Source organism: Ctenocephalides felis, unplaced genomic scaffold (genome assembly GCF_003426905.1).
Source record: "Ctenocephalides felis isolate EL2017-DRISC unplaced genomic scaffold, ASM342690v1 CF-g0.4_SCAFFOLD_01492, whole genome shotgun sequence".
Lineage (NCBI taxonomy): Eukaryota > Metazoa > Arthropoda > Insecta > Siphonaptera > Pulicidae > Ctenocephalides > Ctenocephalides felis.
Window position 1 is genome coordinate 46,722,010 of NW_020537646.1, and position 20,006 is coordinate 46,742,015.

At 30.3% G+C, this 20,006-nt stretch overlaps 1 protein-coding gene across 1 annotated transcript in view; it reads right to left on the reverse strand.

Annotated features, from left to right (window-relative positions):
- The window catches only part of LOC113371307 (synembryn-A), a 38,277-nt gene that overhangs the window by 6,300 nt on the left and 11,971 nt on the right, over positions 1–20,006 (reverse strand). Inside the window, exons 3-8 of the mRNA XM_026611940.1 lie at positions 13,718–13,945; positions 13,457–13,643; positions 13,204–13,391; positions 12,793–12,937; positions 12,484–12,727; positions 86–306 (exon numbers count right to left, since the gene is read on the reverse strand). Coding sequence (XP_026467725.1) covers positions 86–306; positions 12,484–12,727; positions 12,793–12,937; positions 13,204–13,391; positions 13,457–13,643; positions 13,718–13,945 — 1,213 coding nt within the window. The remainder of the gene's footprint in view (positions 1–85; positions 307–12,483; positions 12,728–12,792; positions 12,938–13,203; positions 13,392–13,456; positions 13,644–13,717; positions 13,946–20,006) is intronic.

The following is a 20,006-nucleotide window of genomic DNA, read 5'->3' on the forward strand; positions in this document are numbered from 1 at the left end:
TTAATATAAAGATAAATTCTAAACCAAACAAAGTTAAACTTATAAAAAAGTTTCGAACAAGTAATAGCGTAAATTTTGTACTTACCTGTTCTTCAGATACATAAGCTGTAGAATTTGGTAAATTTGCCTCAAATCGCCCAGTAACAGGATTAATATTTGGTACAGCTGCTAGATATTCTTCCGTATCACTGTCACTATCAGAACTGTATTCGTTATCACCTGTTGCTTGTTTCCCGGCCAGTAGTCCACGATTAGCAAACATGCCAGCGGCGTTACCATAACCCGTGTACTTGATCATACGGCCCACTAAAAATCATTTTTTAGAGCTGTGAGATAGATTTGACAATATAGAATTTTGTATATATCATAGGCATGAAATTATTATTTTCGGATCAGCTTTTTTTCAACAATATCTATACATAATTATATATTGTAACAACAATAGGCACCGACTCCAAAGGGTTACACAACCCTTAGTGCAAAAGGCATCCCTCACCGACCTCTACTAGGGTTTCTGCAATATAAGATCCAATTCGGGGGTTAGAAGTGGTCATTAACAAATGTAACATCCTCCGAGAAGGTCGGTCGGGTCCAGACGCGAGCTCTTGGACCCGCTTAGTGTATAGTAGCGTGTGTGTTGTGCCAGTAGAGAAAAACCGTTCCAGCAAAGGTCAGATTGTATTGTTTATTAGCTATTCCCTCCGTTACTCCGTCACCCCATCAGTTTGTTAATTAGTTTATAATGAAAAATGATTTAGTACGTTAAAGTTTAGACATAGGACATGACTGCACCTAGATTCAGTCATGCCCCCACACCTGTAATCCTCAGGTATATTGAATGAGACAATAATTATTATCTCGAGTACATTCGCACTCGTCACAATATATACAAGTTTAAGTTTTGGAACAAAAATCACAGGACGATAATTATATAAAGAAGGCGCAAAAATCATGAGTTTTTTCACAAATTAGACCGTTCTCTACATATACAGAATTTCTTTTAATCGACTTCGAGGTAATCAAAAGTTAAAGTCTTGGTTTCGGCTCATATTGATAGCGTCATTCAGCATGTAGATAGTTTGTAGTGCCAGGCTGGTTTGCGCGTTGAATTCATATATCCACGTCGGAATGAGCTTTATGATGCGATTCGGTCCGAATTGACTTGCTCATGCATTTCTTTAGACACTTTCTTTTGATTATTAACAATGAAAGGTAATTCGTAATTCCTATTCCTCCTTACTCCCTCACTTCGAAGAGCTCATATGTGCTATAACTATTTTGACGGATACGAGACAAATTGACTCACCGTATTAGACACATGTAGTTATTTCCTTTTCATAAAAACGTTATGGTGATAGAGTTATGTTAAAATTAGTTCATTAAATGCTGTAAAATTATTTGTTGCAAATTATCATGTTAAAATGATGCCCATTTATACTCAGTATCTACCAAATGAACTATATAAAGGAATCAAATTTTTTGTTAGCCCCAGATGTCAGAAGTATGTACCTTCTAAACGGTTTCCCTATTTGGGCAAGAATGAAGCCAGTGGATCAAATATGCCCTTGAGCAAATTTGTTGTGTATAAACTGACTGAGCCATATTTAGGTTGTGGTCGAACTTAATACACTCAATACACTCACATAGAAAAGAATTGCCCCAAATTGCATAAGCAAAAAATAACAAAAATATGCGATACTCAACAAAACTTTATAAAACGGAAGCCTGTACACTAATGATATGCCGACTCGAAAAAATCCCGATTCGAATGATTCGAATCAGAAAAAAACCTGATTCGAATCAAGTATTTTTATGAACAAAAAAATCATGGATGTATTTATTTAGTAAAAGTGACCCAAATTTATAATCAAAATTGTTAGTTTAACCAATGTAACCGACAATGTAGAAATTGTAAATATAAATTACTATCAAAAAGTATATCCTGAAAATTATTAAAAATGATATAATTTTGAGGACGGTTGAAACATATCTTCAAATTAATTTACAATAATAGATTACCAAACAATTGTGCATCACTAAAGCATATAAAATAATATTTGGAATCATGGGTCGATTGTTTATTTTACTATTTAATCAGTAAAGGATCGCATTTGAACTGAGAGCTGAAAGTTAATTTCATTAATGTGAATTTGCGATTACTTACATAATCAGAAGTTAACATATTATTTACTGGCTTTCTGGTGTTTAGTAATTGTTTCAAAAGAGAATTATATTGAAAGATTCTCGAAACTCGTTTCATAATTTTGAGTGGTTCATTTAAAATCTAAAACACTTAATTATTATCAAAATGGGGTATTGATATTTCACGAACAAAATCGCTCTCAGCGCTCCGTAAAATAAATAAACACGCAAGAACGACGATGCATTGTATCTGTTTCCAAGTCGCTTGATATCGCCCATACGGTTAACTCATATCGCTCGAACGGCTTGAAGTCAGAATGATTCGGTTTGAGTCATATGAAGTCGATTGAAGTCATATCGCTCGAACCGCATGAAGTCGGAATGATTCGGTTTGAGTCATATGAAGTCGATTGAAGTTATATCGCTCGAGCCGCTTGAAGTCGGAATGATTCGGTTTGAGTCATATGAAGTTGATTAAAGTCATATCGCCGCTTGAATTCGATTCATGCGGTTTGATTCATATGAAGTCGGATGATATATAGTTAGTCGATGAATGCGATTAAAGTCATATAAAGTCGATTGGAGTCGGCTGATACATTTAAGCATATTAAAGTCGGGTGGCTCGCATGATTTAATTCATGTTTTATTTTTTATATTTATGATATTTATTATTATTATTTTTTATATTATTATATAATGAATTAAATTAAAACATTTTTTTATATTTATTTTTATGAAAAATTTTATATTTATGAAAAATTTGTGCTTGATATGAACATGTTCATACATATTTTATCACAGTAAATACTTCGCGGCTTGATACGAGTTGATTCGAATGAAGTAAAACCTGATTCGAATCAAATCGTTAAAGGCTTGATTCGAATTATTCAAATCACTTGATTCGACTGGGCACATCACTAACCACGTATAAAAGTAGAGTCGATAGAATTTTATTATTGATCTCAAAACAACGCAATGTAGAAATTCCAAAAAATGAAAAACGTATCCTGGAAACTATAACCTTGTATAATAATACTAAGTATGACGAATAATAAGTAATGGAAAGTACCTGTTCGCGCCAATCAAAGCATGCGCGTATGCAAAATAGAAAACAAAAAATCATCAATCGATTTATTATAAAATTAAACTTAAATCATTCAACACGTAATAAAACCATATTAAATTATTATAAATACGATGTAATTTATGTAATTAAAGTAAAATAAATATTACTAGTTACAAAATCAAAGTATTTACAATCGGTCCTTCGAAAAGCAAAATTAAATTCAAGCAACACCCTAAAAAACAGTACCAAAGCAGGTTTCTGCAGATGACCCGTTCAAGTATTCTACAACATTTTAGATTTGGTAGCAATCAATGCTTGGGTCATATGTAAAGATGTAACTCAAGTACAAATATCAAGAATTGAATTTCTTTTAAAACTGGCGGTAGCAGAAGTAATAAAAAATATGCGAAAGTGTATTTTAAAAACTAAATATGTATGCAAAAGTGTTTGGAATAAAGTTTACTTGTAGTAAAATTTTATTATTTTGAAAAACCTGCGTTGTTGACGATTGAATCAAATTGGCCAAACAATTATAGACAGTTCAACACTCTTGGAACGAGTCGAGCAGGTCATGAGCTACTATTCTTGAGCCTAAATGATGGTTTTCTAGCACATGTGAAGAGTCCGCCAAACATTTTTTTTGCAAAGGCTATATAAAAAAACTACTAAATATTTTCTCAAATTTCTTTTATTTATTAACTTTAATTCAGTAATCGTAAAAAAATCGAAAATAATTTTTTTTATATATCTTAACGTTTCAAAGGTTTCTGAATATTTTGGCATACCTTAGAAAAAATGGATGTGAGTGTGTGCGGATACAAATTTACGTCGACAATTTCGGGAACCCCGATCAACCGATTTGAATAATTCAAAAAACATTCAATTCGTATTGATGAGGATAGGTGCTGATTAGTCTTTTGCGAAGCCAGGTCTAGCCATTCCGAAGATACGGGGCAAAAAGTGCCAAAAACGGTATTTCAGTTTTTAAGAGAACGGAGAATCCGATTTTAATAATTGAAAAAACATTTTACTTGTGTTGACGAAATGAACAACTGGTACAATTTTGAGAAAAGCAGGTCTAGCGGTTATGGACTCTCAATAAAAATAAGTTGAACTAGTTGGTTTGGTATTTACATGAACTTTCCGATATGTGTGAATAATCGACTTAATCAATAAAAAATAAATTAATTTATGAGTGATTAAAAGTATTCCGAGTGGATTTATTAAACATAATTGAACACGAACGAACACTTTGACTCGGAGTATTTTCTAAAAGCAAATTTTCAAAAATCAACAATTATTATAATTGAACCGGTTTCCATAGGACTTTAATGGCTCAGTATGTTCTTCAAAACCAAGAATTCTATCGTTACACCAAGTAAGTCGTCTATTTTTAATTTTAACAAATGTCAAAAAAACTACTCATTTTCTTAAAATTTGGTAAATTTCTAAAATTAAACTACTTGTCGTAAAGGCGTAATATTTCAATAAGTTGTATAAGACATTGATATATATCGCCAAAAAAAGTTCCATAAAAATCGGCTTAAATTTTTGTTTCAATAGTTAATTACTAGAAAACGGCTCGGTAGATTTTCACCTAAAACTAATCAGTATTATTCACTACTAATATCTTTCGAACAGTTTTTGATTATTTTAAATCGATTCGGTAGAATGAGCTTAAATGTGGACGAAAAGCTTAACACTTTTTTTCAATTTACAAAAAAACGGCTTGGCCGATCGTCGCACAAAACTGAGAAACGATAAATCTCATCGAGATACATCAAATGGTTTTTAAATTTTTGAAATCGGTTCAGGCGTTTTTGAGCAAACGTCGATGAAAGTTCTAATTTTGACAAATGCCAAAAAGGACCATACTAATTTTTGCAAATTTGACGAATTTTTAAAGCTAAACGAGTTGTCGTAGGGCCGTAATATTTTAGTATGATCTAGATTCTAGATCATACTAAAATATTACGGCCCTAGATTCTAGAAGACTATGGTATCTACCGCCAAAAAAATAATCATAAAAATCGCCGATTTTTTTTTTAAAAAAACTTTATTACAAGAAAACGGCCCGGCCGATCTCTACCAAAAACTAATCAGCACGATTCCCAATCAATATCTTTCAAACGGTTTTTGAATTTTCAAAATCGATTCAGAATTGCGGGCTAAAACGTAGACGAAAAATTTCTCACATTTCTGCGATTTATAAAGAAACGGCTTGGCCGATCGTCGCACAAGAATGACAAATAATAGTCCTCATCGAGATACATCGAATGGCTTTTAAATTTTTTAAATCGGTCCAGCCGTTTTTGAGAAAACGTCGATTTACAGCAAAAAATCTGTTCACATACACGCACACACACATACACACACACACTCATACTTTCTCCAAATTTGGTCTCATTCGATTCAGAATGGCTTGAAACGTCGAGAAAACATAAAATTAGCGAATCGGTTTTTTTGATGAAAACATAAACTTCTATTTCGGGAAGTTAAAAATTGTCATTTGGCGGTCCAAAATGTTTATTGTACATATGTACATCAAATTATCAGATATTTTATAGAGATTTTAACAATTTTGCGTAAACTTTTTTGGGTTCCGTACCAAGATTTTTAATTTTAAAATTCACGTATATGGTTCAAACAAATATCCTCGGTATTTTCGACAGTATAAAATAACTGATTTGAATAATTTAAAAAACATTTGATTCGTATTGATAAGGAGACGTGTTAATTAGGTTTTGGCGAAGGCAGGTCTAGCCGTTCCGAAATTACAGGGCAAAAAGTGCCAAAAACGGTAACTCAGTTTTTAAGAGCACGGAGCGTCCGATTTTAATAATTCAAAAAACATTTTGCTTGAGTAGATAGTGTGCAAAAAATGCATTTACAGAAAATTTAGTAATTTTGAAAATTAAAAAAAATCAAAATTTTCAAAAAAAATTTCAAAGTTTCAAAAAACTCAAATTTTCGAAATTTTTCATCCTTAAAAAAAAACTAAATTTCTAAAAATTAAAAAAAAAAAGATTTCTTACAAAAATTTGAGAATTTTTCGAAAATTAAAAAAAAAATCGATTATCAAAAATTTCCCAATTCTCAAAATATTTAAGAAAACGTTTTTTTTAGATTCCAAAACATTTTAAACTTCGAAAAAAATCTAAATTATCAAAAAAGTACGGAAAAAGGTACGGGAAGTTCTAGCAATTTGCCTTAAGGCACGATGCCATGCGCCCCACTAGTTTCTGACTCGATTTATCATTATTAATCTCAAACTAATAATGTATCAAAAGTAATATCGAAGTAATATCGCGATTGTAAAAAAACATCACGATATATATACTATTAGTAGCGCAAAACCGTTTATATCATTGTAAGATATTATCACAAACATAATTAAAACTTTTATGTTTAGTATGTTTTGATAATATTTTTGCAATTTAAATTTGATTTGTTAATAAAAATAAAATTTCAACCTAACAAACTTTGTCTATAAAAATGTATTATATCATAGATATATTTGCTCCGTCACGTTCTAATTTCAATATTATTTAACACTTCGTTAAAACAATGCACAAATTAAATAAGATGCAATGCTGTTTTAAATATGTACCTGTGGCGAAATAATTTTATGAATTGAAGACCCGTGCTCAAGGTTTGTGCAACGCTTTGAGACGCCTTTAGGCCGACGTCCGACGAAAGTGTGATATTGCTTCAGTCAGTCAGATATTGAGTTCTAGTGGATCGGTCGAAAATGTTCATAAAATAATGGAAAATGTATAAAACAAAAAGTTCAGCTGCAATACAGTGGGTTTGAACGTAAAATAAAAGGCGAGGAAAAAAAGTTTTAGGGAACAAAATTATGGTAAGTTTTTGTTTTATTTAAATATTTGTTAATTAACTATTATTATTAGTATTATTATTATTATTGTTCATTATTGTTTCAGAATTTATTATGACAAAATATCAATCGTTACCGAATAATAGACAGAGAAGGTGGTGGACATGCTCAGCGGACGTAATTTAATTACGTATTATTAATAATGAAATTTAACTAATTTAACTAAATGTAATTTAACTATAAATATAAATAAAAAGTAAGTTATTGTCAATGTGTATCTACTATTATTGGTATTATTGACATCCCGTAAATCGAAAAGGATTTTTTTTTGCATATCTTTACATTTCAGGCAGTGGCGTAACTAGACCCTCCGGGGCCCGTGGCAAAGTCTTCCGATGGGGCCCTATCGTGGTACTAAATTTTTAATTTATCTAATTTTGTTTTATTAGCAAACCAACTTCGACTAATTTATATTTTATGGCATATTGAGAAAATTATGAAATTATACAAAAGGTACAAAAGGAGGTATAATTATAATTTCGTTGTAATTATATAAAAATAACAAAAAATAAATAAAATTTAAATTTTCTTGAAAATCAAACATTAAATATTAGTGAATATTTTCAACGTTAGAATACATTGAAATTAAAACTAAACGTATTTTTTTAATAAAAATTTAAAAAAAATACCACTTTCTTAAATCTAATTATTTCATAACCTTCCTGTTTACAAATTGATCATTCGGTTCGAATGGATCAAAAAGTATGTTGTTAAGATAGATTAAAAGTGTTTAAGAAGTCCGTGATCCGGCGAGATGCTACCGAACTCTATTGAAACACTTGCACTTTGCCGAAGGACATGATATATTTAGTTATTGGCTATATCAGACCGATTGAATAATAAAAATAAAAGATGATAAATAAATGTTTAATTATTGTATATTTGAAAGAATATTAAGACTGATAGATGATATGTTAGATAGTTGAAGTTTTAATTGATGTTATAGCTTTGAGTGTTAATTTACGACTGATAGATGTTAGATAGATGATATTTTAGTTGACACTAAATTATATAGATTTTACAATTTCATACATTTTTCTGATTGGTCCATTTTGTAGAATCAATGACATTCCCTTACAATTTTGGATCCAATCAGTAGCTGTTACATTTGTCAACCAATCAGGTATTGGTCGGTTATTGCATGATTCGTAGAATTAAAACTGGGTACACGTAACGCGAGTTTTTTGGAAATATATTAATTGCAGGATGATATAGTTAGGGACAGGTGATTAAAATTCTTGGAAAAATGGATTACTGATATGATGACCGATTTTGGGACAGGATGCGTAACAATGAAAGGGATTATTTTATCGTTTTAAATTATATAATAAGGGATGAGGGTTTATTATCGCTATCCTGCATGAAGATAATAAAATATAATAATTAGACCAGATTATGATTTAAACAAACAATTTAAACAATACCCCTGGTTAAAAACAGTATTGAAAAGTATTCATTTTTCAATCCGTTTCAATAACTGGACGATTTTTTTAACGAAGATGAAGACGAAGTTAACTCTACACCTATTCAAAATGAAATAAAAATAAAATGATAACTTCCATAAGCTATTTGGTAAATAAAATCTTTTGTTACTGCTTTCAGTTGCGTAAAAGTGTCTATTCCGAAGAATTTCCTATTCCGCCTCTGAAAATTGATCGAAAACTAAATTTCACTGAAAAATTCAGAAAATTATATAAAATTAGATAGAAAAATAATTAGAATGATAAATAACTATTTTTCTAATTTCATGTATTTTTATATTTTGTGATAAAAAATGTCTTCTTAAGGGGGCCCCCAAACAAATTTTTATACGAGGCCCCGCAAAGGCGTGCTACGTCCCTGATATTGAGCAAAGAGTTCTTCACGTGTTCGTTTTTTATCTTAGAAGTCGATAACGTTTAAGTTATTATATATACAATAATAAATTCGTTCATTCATTCTTTATATCATATTATATAAACTAAAGATTTTCAAATGTAAATCCATCGCAGCTCTTTATCTCATAAAAGATAAAACACAATACTTTCGCTGAACGGCGACGACTCCTTTGGTTTTAACTAACTAAATATTCGGTCGAATGTAAGTTCGATACAAGCCTGGTTGAATAATTAACTCCGACTTTGAACTTATATAAAATATAAGTTTCAAGTGAAATAAAATTTATGTACAATGTAAAAATGTATTTCTGAGTCCGCGGTTTCCTGGGCCGGGTCCCCTTAGGTCGGGGGCCCGTGGCATTTCGCCACCCACGCCACCCTATAGTTACGCCACTTTTTCAGAGGTTTCTGAACATTTTGGCATACCTCATAAAAATTGGATGTGTGGGTGTGGGTGTGTATGTGTAGATACAATTTTTCGTCCGATTTGAATCATCCAAAAAACAAAGTTTTTGGCAAAGACAGGTCCTATCGTTTGAGATATATAAAGCTAAATGTGCAAAAAATGGCATAAAAGAAAAAGAATTCTATTTCTGTAGTTTTTTTAAAAGGAAAAACAATTTTAATTGTAGCTAAAGTTCTGAACATCTCTTATATACTACCAATATTTAATTTTAATATTAAACAATGTCCTCATTTTAATTCCGATTATTTAAGTTAAATAAACGTCGTTGTCCAATTCATAAGCTCTTTAATTTACAATATAATTTAATTTGAATTCCGGCAACCGAGCCCGGCTTAGTCGTGGAAATTAAGGATGGCGCAGTCATGGCAAATAAGCATGGTCCAGTCCTGGCCCAAGCCTGGCTCAGTCGTGGTTATCTAGCCTAGCCCAAGCCTGGCTTAGTCGTGGTTATCTAGCCTAGCCCAAGCCTGGCTCAGTCATGGCAACCAAGCCTGGCCAAGTCTAGGCAACCAACCCAGGCCCAGTCTTGGCAACCAACCATGGCCCATCGTTATCACTCCAGATTTCTACCAATGCTGGGCAAGCTTGGCTTACAAGCTTGGACCAGAGTTGTACATAGTTGAGCCAAGCCTGGGCCCATGGTACTTTCCGCTATGGGGTGTACACATTTTGCCCACTAGTTTGAAAGTATAATCGTTCCGGCCAATGCATAAAAGTATATTTCCATTAATTAGGTATTATGCAAATCTATTTCAAAGCTGTAAATTTTTCGGAATTTTTCAAATCTCACGAATTCAAAAATTATGTTCGTATTTAAACTAACTCTAAAAAGAAAAATCAGAATAAAACACAACTAACGGATCACATTAATCAGCTCAAACATAGCATTGATTTTTCTAATCCCACGATCCTACATTTCAAAAATAATTTATTTGAAAGAAGATTTAGCGAAAGATGCCTAACATCTTTACACAACGACACGGCCATAAATAAAAGACTAGATAACAATTCGCTTTGCAATGACTATAAAATAATCCTTGACCATTTTCAAAACACCACCATATCTGAATTAAGCGTGTATTTTATTATTGTATTATTTTACTAAAAACATATGTTTGCCAGTTTTTTTTACACTTTCGCAAAATTTGTAAACACAATTCATTCAGTATTTAGACGTTAGTCAATCTGTACGACATAATCTTGTATGTCGAAACGTTTGGAATTAAAGATTATTTTATAAATCTCTGCCTTTTCTTTGTGTGATGTATCGCCCTCAAAAACTCACTCATATATTTTGTGGGAGTAGTAATGATTATGATAATATATTTAATTAGAAACTCCCAACATAATAAAAAAATATAAATTTATTAACTGTAAAAATATTTCGATATCAAAAATATACATGACATGTCCCATCTTTTTACAAATAAAAACCAGCCTGCTTGATATCGCCACACACTCCCTGCCCAGTGTTGATCTCACAGTTTAAAAAAAAAAAACAGGGAAAACGTTATAAAAATGTGGTGGGAAAGCAGATTATAGCAGACCAGTGTTGTAATACTGGTCAATTACAAATTTTCATGTTTCGTCAGCAGATCCACCGTATGTGGTGATTTGACCTGCCATCAACTCCATATTCTGCATAATGTTCTCGATCTAATGGGTATTAGTTATATCAGAATAACTTAATGTTTAGAATGCATAATTTATGGGTACAGTTTCCATTTCTGCAAGCGTTGCATTCGTATCTGATGAGTTCCGATCAGAGAAAGAAGTTGGCTCTTTATCCAAATCAGGATCATTGGTTTCTTTGACATAAGAGTCCAGAATTGTGGAATCCAATAAATTATGTCAAATTTTGTTTTGATTCGTCGTTGTCACCGATAATGGGAGGTAGCATTATAAGACGATTTGTTGAGTTAACAGAGAAAGAGAGGTTGAATTGCATTCCAATGAAAAGTTCAGGCTCCAAATTATTTTTTCTGTCAGCAATAAACACTGAGGTCTGGGTATACCAAATGAGTAACCTCGGAAGTCTGATCCAGATAGTAAGTGCGTTAACATACCTTATAGGTCGTCACTGAAGACCAGTGATAATGGTGCTGCGTCAAAATCAATTTTTCTTAAATCTTCGAAAAATAAAACTCCTTTATCTTCATCTCCAACGTCGTGAGTCACCAATGTGGGAGTAGTAATGATTATGATAATATATTTAATTAGAAACTCCCAACATAATAAAAAAATATAAATTTATTAACTGTAAAAATATTTCGATATCAAAAATATACATGACATGTCCCATCTTTTTACAAATAAAAACCAGCCTGCTTGATATCGCCACAATTTCAACATCAAAATTAACTTCTAAATTATATATATATATATATATATATATATATATATATATTTGTAGTGCTATCCACCCCTTTGCAATAATTATAAATAATATTATAAATTCTATATAACAGTCAATATGAAAGATGCAATATATACGTTGTTGACTCACAGCTCATGGTCTTGCAACAAAGTATGCATAGATTGTATCAGAGATAAGCTTGCAACATTGTATGCATGTCAGAATAACGGTTTCTTCGATGACAAACCACAAAATTGCGTCTAAAATAAGCAGAATGAGTCATTCATAACGAACATTTTCTAGAAGGATGGTTACGTCATCATCAGAGGTTATAAAAGCCTGAGGATGACGAGATCAGCGTTCATTCTAGTGTAGTCTCCAATCAGTTCACATCAGTCTTATTTCAAAATATTAATTGTGAATTAAGTTGTAATCAAGTGTAACCGAATAATGAAGTAAATAAAGTTAATAAACGTCTTCAAATGTTTAATTAAATATTTCCACAGTGAAAAAGGCTTAGATGCTAGCAGCAGAAGAACCTAATTATAAATGTTGACATCGTTGGCGTGACGCAACATAATTGTTAGCAACGGATCCACAACATAATTTGTTGTTAGCCCAAGGGTGCACAACAATATATATATATGACCAAATTGTAAGTACATGCAAGATATTTACCATTTTCTTTGCATAAAACAAAAAGAAGCTCAGCTACTAAGTCACGAACAGTGGTAACTGGTGTCGTAAGCAAACGACAAAGTTGATTTCTTAAAGAACTTCCCACTTCCGGCCTATTTGTAACATCCTTTAACGGGGGCAAAATAATCCTTTTAATATATTTTCTCATAAGGGAATTTGCATGTGCTGATTTAAGAAGTACAGTTAATATTGGGGAAAGTTCTTCATGCAGCATTTGAATATTCTAAAATAAAATGTAAGTATTGCAAATTAATTATTTCAAAATATTATTGTGACATAATTGACAACCTGTGCAAATTCCAATTGAGTAGATAAAAAGTTTATAAGTATATATATTGTAGAGACATTTATGCCCATGTACTCAATACTTTTAGACATGTAAAAATTATTTTTCTTAGGTGTTAATAATTCACTATACAAATTATTTGGAATGCTGAAATTAATTTGATTATTTAATTTATTGATTTATATATATGTATATATATATATATATATATATATATATATATATATGTGTATATACGTATGTGTGTACAGTGGTGTGGGAACCGTATAGGAACCATCAATCTCAAAAATATGATATTGTCGGAAATGTGCCCTCATTGGCTGTCTTTAAAAAAAAAAATGAGCCCACCCATCAAAAAATTGCTTCCGACGCCACTGCGTGTGTATGATAATATACCTTGTTAATAAATTTACAAGTTGTTTTTGCAAATCCTGGAACTTATCTCTGGATCTTGCTTCACATAACAAAAAGACGTGAAGAATGGCCAATAATTGTTGATAATGAGATTCTTTATTATAATCAGTATGTGTTGAGAATGATGATGTATGAATATATTGAATAATACTTTTAGAATTTCACATGCTAAAGATATTTGGTCATCCTAAAATTAATTAATTACTATGGATTCTAATTCAGTCAATATAATTAAAAATAATAGACTCTTACGCTTAAAACAACAGATGCTTCATCTAATTTAGTGGCTTCTTTCACAATTAATTCTAACTCTTCAGTTAAGTGCAGTAAGCCTTGGCACTCCATTAAAATTTTGGGACAAATTTCACCACATAATGCAGTCATTACAAAAAGTAATTTCATGCAGAAATATTTAATTTCATATGATTTGGAAGGATCACTGAATATATAATATACATTAAAAATATTTAAAAAAAAATAAAAATAAACATATTCCTTCTTTCAATTAGTTACCTGTATGTTCTCAATCTCACAAATAAGTTGCAAACTGCGGCATTTTTTGCACAATACGCCTGTGCAAACGCATTATTAAAAATTAAATTACAAAGGCATTTCAAAACTTCCAGCAAGCAATCATCACTTAAATTACAACAAAACTCTCCATTATGTAAACCAGATAATTTTAGCAAAGATTCAATATCTTCAGAAGAAACCACAAAATTTAACAATTGTTTATCTCGGCTAAAAATAAATGTTTATCATAGTTATATATATATATATATATATATATTATTATTTAGTTATATATATATATATTATATATATATATATATATATATCTATATTATTTGAATATATTTTTAGCTTCTATAGTTATAAAAAGTATATTATTATATATAAAAAGTTGGAGACTTGCTTCAGATGCTTTAAATCATCAAATAATCTGGATTTAAAAAAAAGTTAAAATCCATTGAAGCTGTAATCAGTGATTTCCCAACCTGTGGGAGCGGCGCCCCCTCGGGTGGCGCCATACCGTTCCAGGGGGCGCGAAGCTGTTTCAAAATTTGGAGACTTTGCTTCAATGCTTTAATAATCAAATAATCTGGATTTAAAAAAAAGTTAAATCATTGAAGCTGTATTGTAATCACTAATTACTCGCCAATTATTACAGTTTTATAGTTAAAGAATCTTCCTCGTTGCCAAAAATCCTGACCAATTTTGAAAACTCCAAAACTGTTCAAAAGATATCTGGCAAAGATCAGCCAGGCCATTTCTTCATAATTAAATGTAAAAAAGATTATTTTCAAAGATAAGGTACATGGTCTAATCAAAGATTTTAAAATAATATGGGTCTATAAAAACTGTTTCAATAAAGCTTATCTTCTTGAGACATCAACTTCAAGAAGACTGAAGAAGAAGCTGCCCGAAGATAATATGGAGGAACCTTAGATAATATGAACAGAATAATTGGATCATTTATTGAAGTGATTCTCTAAATATGATTGTAATATTGATCCGATAAATTTATATGTGTGTTTGCAAGTGTGTGAGTGAATGACATAAGCCAAATAGCTCATAGAATAGTCATGTATTCTGATTGCTATTGAAAATAAAAATTAAAAATAAAGCTTACAATAAATGAATGCGCTTTTACGAAATCAAGCTCATGTTTGTGGACTATAATTATTAAAACAACGAATATTATAAGTTGTTTAAATTAACAATTAATAATTAAATTGATTAAGAAAAGCACTTTAATTAGAAATTGATAATTGAATTGATTAGTAAGAAAACTTTATTTTCAAAATAAAAAGTTAAAATTTACTTTGTGTAAGTGTCGTGTACTATAATTAATACAACAAATATTATAGGTTGTTAATCTAAACACACACATTATATATATATATATATATATAGTAGCTGACCCGGCAAACATTATTTTGCTAAGTAAGGTATATTCTAAACAATTTCTAGAGAATCAAAAATATTAATACTTTTAGTGTATAAGGATTTGTTGTTTGAATGCCATATACAATGAAGTATTATAAAAACAATAAACCCCATTAGTTTGTCTATATTTTGTCAATACAATCAAACTGGAAGATTTATACAATTTCTATAGAAAACATGGTATAATCCAATCCAAGTCTTTTTTGGTCTTTCGATTGCATTTCAAGTTTTTCAGATTCTTTTTGGGTTCTGGATTTTGTGTATAATTGTAAATAATACTACTGAGCTTATAAAAAAATTTCAAATGTATGCGAGGAGAGGTAGAAAATGTATTAAGTATTTCTTCTTTGATCTGCTTTTTGAAAAGTTTCAAGTAACATTCGATGAATTAAAGTGAATTTAATAAAAAGTATATATGTAATGCAGGGCGAGGCACAAAGGTCCAATTTGACTTTGAGCAAATATAAACCATATTGTGAAAACCGTAATAATTATATCACAACAAATAACACATATCAAACAAACAATTATCTGACTACGTCCAGTAAACTGCCTTCTACTTCATCATTGTAGAAATGTGCTTTTTTGATGTCTTTCAAAAGTTTGTTATCTAGAACTGTTTACCCTATAGGCGGGCTAACTTGAAACAGGCAGGTGGCAAAAAGGTTTAAAGCCTTATTATAATTTTAAAGGTATTTTACAAAATAATTACATTTTTAACTAATGCTAAAAATCTACCAACGAAAGAAAATACTTTTATTATGGATTTTCAAAGATTACAGTTTATCTCCCCCATTTCAAAGATTACCATTTTCAAATCAAGGTTATAGATATACATCTTTTTTCCTCTACTTTCAAATATTGTTGTTAAACAATGCTTAACTTTACTGATTTTTTACACATTGGTGGTGGACCTTTTTAACCCCGGACCTTCATATATTACTATCTATTCCTCGATAAATTCCGGGAAATTATAACTGGGAAAATGTTATTCGACAAAATGTCCATTTGATCGACACCTACTATAGGTTCTGAATTTAAATAACACAAATAAAGAATAATATAACCTAGAAAATGTTTTATAAATACCAGTGAGTATATAATTATACAAATGAGATCTTTCACAGCACCGTGTTTGAGAAAAATATGCCAAAAACTGCATTTTCATATTAACATTTCAAAAAAGTTGATATTTTGAGTCTCTAGTAACACTTGCAGCCCGTTTACTAACGTTTTTGTATATAAATAAAACTACAAACAAAACTTCTTACTACAATTTAATCATAATTAAATAATATTCACGTAAAACATCCCATTAAGCGTAATTGAACACCATCTGTCAAACACGTTTGACATTTCACGTATTAGCCACGGTCCATTGTTTTATTCAAATGACGCTTCTACAAAAATTTCAAATTAAAAATATGAAGTTTCTACGCGATTTTGAAATAATTTTTCACCTTTTGGACTTTCTCTGGATTGGCACGAATTTTTCAAGACTAAGACTGGCCAAATCGATTCAGCCGTTTTCGAGGTTTACTTAAACATTTGAAAGAGAGCTCCATTTTAATATATATATATATATATATATATATATACTAGCTGACCCGCCAGACGTTGTTCCGTACCCACGTCTACAATTTTTCAATATTTTATACTAATATTTACTGCTTAGTTAAAAATAATAATTACTGTTTTTTGAATTACTATTTACACCAATATATGAGTGATGTTGAATGTAGAACTGTTTCAAATTAAATGATTGTTCTCAATTCCCACAGTTAACACTTTAATTATTCATTTAACAAATATAAAAAAATGTTCAATAAAATTTTATATTAAAAATTAAATACTGCGATTTATAGAACAAATTTATTTCCAATAGCTCAATTTATTTTATTGCATTTGAGGGTTATATAGTATTTTTAGTCATACCTGTAGATGTGGATGTATAAATGAATGATTTTTTGTTTATTCACGACTAAAACATTGATTTTCCAAATTTATCACACTAAAAATGATCGTCTGCCTTTGTGATTTATGGTCATAGCATAAGATACACGTGTTGAAAATTGAAATCTTTTAAAAAGTACAACAAATTCAGAAAGAATTACTATATAGCATTCGCGGCAAAGGTGCAATATCACCTTTTATTTTTCTACCCAAAATAATTGCTTCAATAATGTTGCCTATAATTTTTATAATTTCGTACCATATTTTAACTGGCTTTTAGTAATTTTAATATCTAATTTACATTTTTTTCTCTAATAAATCAATATACATTATTGCTTAAGTTTATATTTGAAGTGAATTAATTTGTCAAATCCTGTTCACATGTGCTCTATTCAACTTACGATCAACAAAATTATTGCTTTGTGAATTTTTTTTACTGTGCTCCAATTTACTTGATATTTTGGAAATAGGCTAATCTTTATCTTAAGTTCAGAAGTGAAAACAATTTGCACTCCATCACCATCCACCGCATTAATTGGATTATACCCTTTTAATTCTGATTTTATCAGAACTTGTAATACACTATTTTAAAGGTGATTAAATGAGCTACAACTTTTTCTGTCATAAATTTTACCGTAACTTCTCTTATTGTGAAACGGCGAAGGGTTAAAGGGCTCGAAAGACCTCTGATTGGACAGCCGCGCACTCCTTAATTAATACCTCTATCAATATTTGTGTAATGGAAAAATAATAAACAACAATAATTAGTCAGAAAAATACCTCGAATTTAATATACTTTTATACGTATTCTTTCAGAGATATTATAATGAGAAATTAGATGTTTTTTTAATGTTTTTTTTTTCATGAAATCATGAATTTTTTGAAAATCTTTTGTACTAAAGTTGTGGTATTTTCTAGAATCCATCAAGATCTCTTAAACCAAGTTCATTGTAGATGGAATACCTTGGTGGAAATGGCACTGAAAAACTATTTGATTTAAATGAAAAAAACATTATATGTGTCTTTTATTTGCATGATAGTTTACTCATTTTACACGCAGAAGGACTCATTTTAATTGATTACTTATTTTGAGCACTATAAAAACCCATTTTCATATCTAGCCTAATAATGTTCCTAAAACACTATAAAATAGCGATTTATTAAGATTTTAATTGATATAATTTTGTTCATTACATGATTTTTGTTAAAATGTTTTGTTCAAAAATTTTGAAGATATTAGCAAAAAATGATGAAAACGCAAAAAAGAAACAAATTTTCAGTAGCCAGTAACTTGAAAAGTATTTGCTTTTTTTGAAAAACATTATTAAACCATCCACCGCATTAATTGGATTATACCCTTTTAATTCTGATTTTATCAGAACTTGTAATACACTATTTTAAAGGTGATTAAATGAGCTACAACTTTTTCTGTCATAAATTTTACCGTAACTTCTCTTATTGTGAAACGGCGAAGGGTTAAAGGGCTCGAAAGACCTCTGATTGGACAGCCGCGCACTCCTTAATTAATACCTCTATCAATATTTGTGTAATGGAAAAATAATAAACAACAATAATTAGTCAGAAAAATACCTCGAATTTAATATACTTTTATACGTATTCTTTCAGAGATATTATAATGAGAAATTAGATGTTTTTTTAATGTTTTTTTTTTCATGAAATCATGAATTTTTTGAAAATCGTTTGTACTAAAGTTGTGGTATTTTCTAGAATCCATCAAGATCTCTTAAACCAAGTTCATTGTAGATGGAATACCTTGGTGGAAATGGCACTGAAAAACTATTTGATTTAAATGAAAAAAACATTATATGTGTCTTTTATTTGCATGATAGTTTACTCATTTTACACGCAGAAGGACTCATTTTAATTGATTACTTATTTTGAGCACTATAAAAACCCATTTTCATATCTAGCCTAATAATGTTCCTAAAACACTATAAAATAGCGATTTATTAAGATTTTAATTGATATAATTTTGTTCATTACATGATTTTTGTTAAAATGTTTTGTTCAAAAATATTTGAAGATATTAGCAAAAAATGATGAAAAACGCAAAAAAGAAACAAATTTTCAGTAGCCAGTAACTTGAAAAGTATTTGCTTTTTTTGAAAAACATTATTAAACATTTTTCTTTTATAATTAGTTCTATTATCGATGCCCAACATTATTTTGAAAAAAGTAAAATTACACCATTGAGTAAATATTCCGTCCGTAATGACAAACATATGAATTTTTGACGCAATGAAACTTCTAAATAATTTTTTTTGTATTGTGACTTAGTATAGTATGGCACGAATTTTTCAAGACTAAGACTGGCCAAATCGATTCAGCCGTTTTCGAGTTTTACTTGGACATTTGAAAGAGAGCTTCATTTTTATATATAAGATATTAGAGATAGGCTTATCATATCCGAAGCAGGATCGATTCGGATTTGACTCTTGACTTTATCGTGGAGTTATATCCGAGAAAATTGATTTTTTGGATTAATTTTATATGAAAAACATGTAGTAAACTTTGTAATAAAAGCAAAACATAATACTTCTGCTTTCTAAATTTTTCTTCTACTATTTCCATTCGAGAATTAATATTATATCGGGTAGTTCGATTAGCATGTTATTACTTTTACACTATTATATAATTGTGTAAAAGTAATAATATAATACTAAATATTTTTTGCTGCTTAACACGTTCACGTCGGTGTGTACCACCGGTGTACCACACTGAACTGTCTCATGGGGCGGCGTGTACCACCGGTGTACCACGCTAGACTGTGCCATCGGGAGGCGTGTACCACCGGTGGCCCACGCTCGACTGTCTCACCAATCGCAATTGTACCACATGAGGTACAAACTTAATTTTACTTTGGGGTGCTGAAAATTAA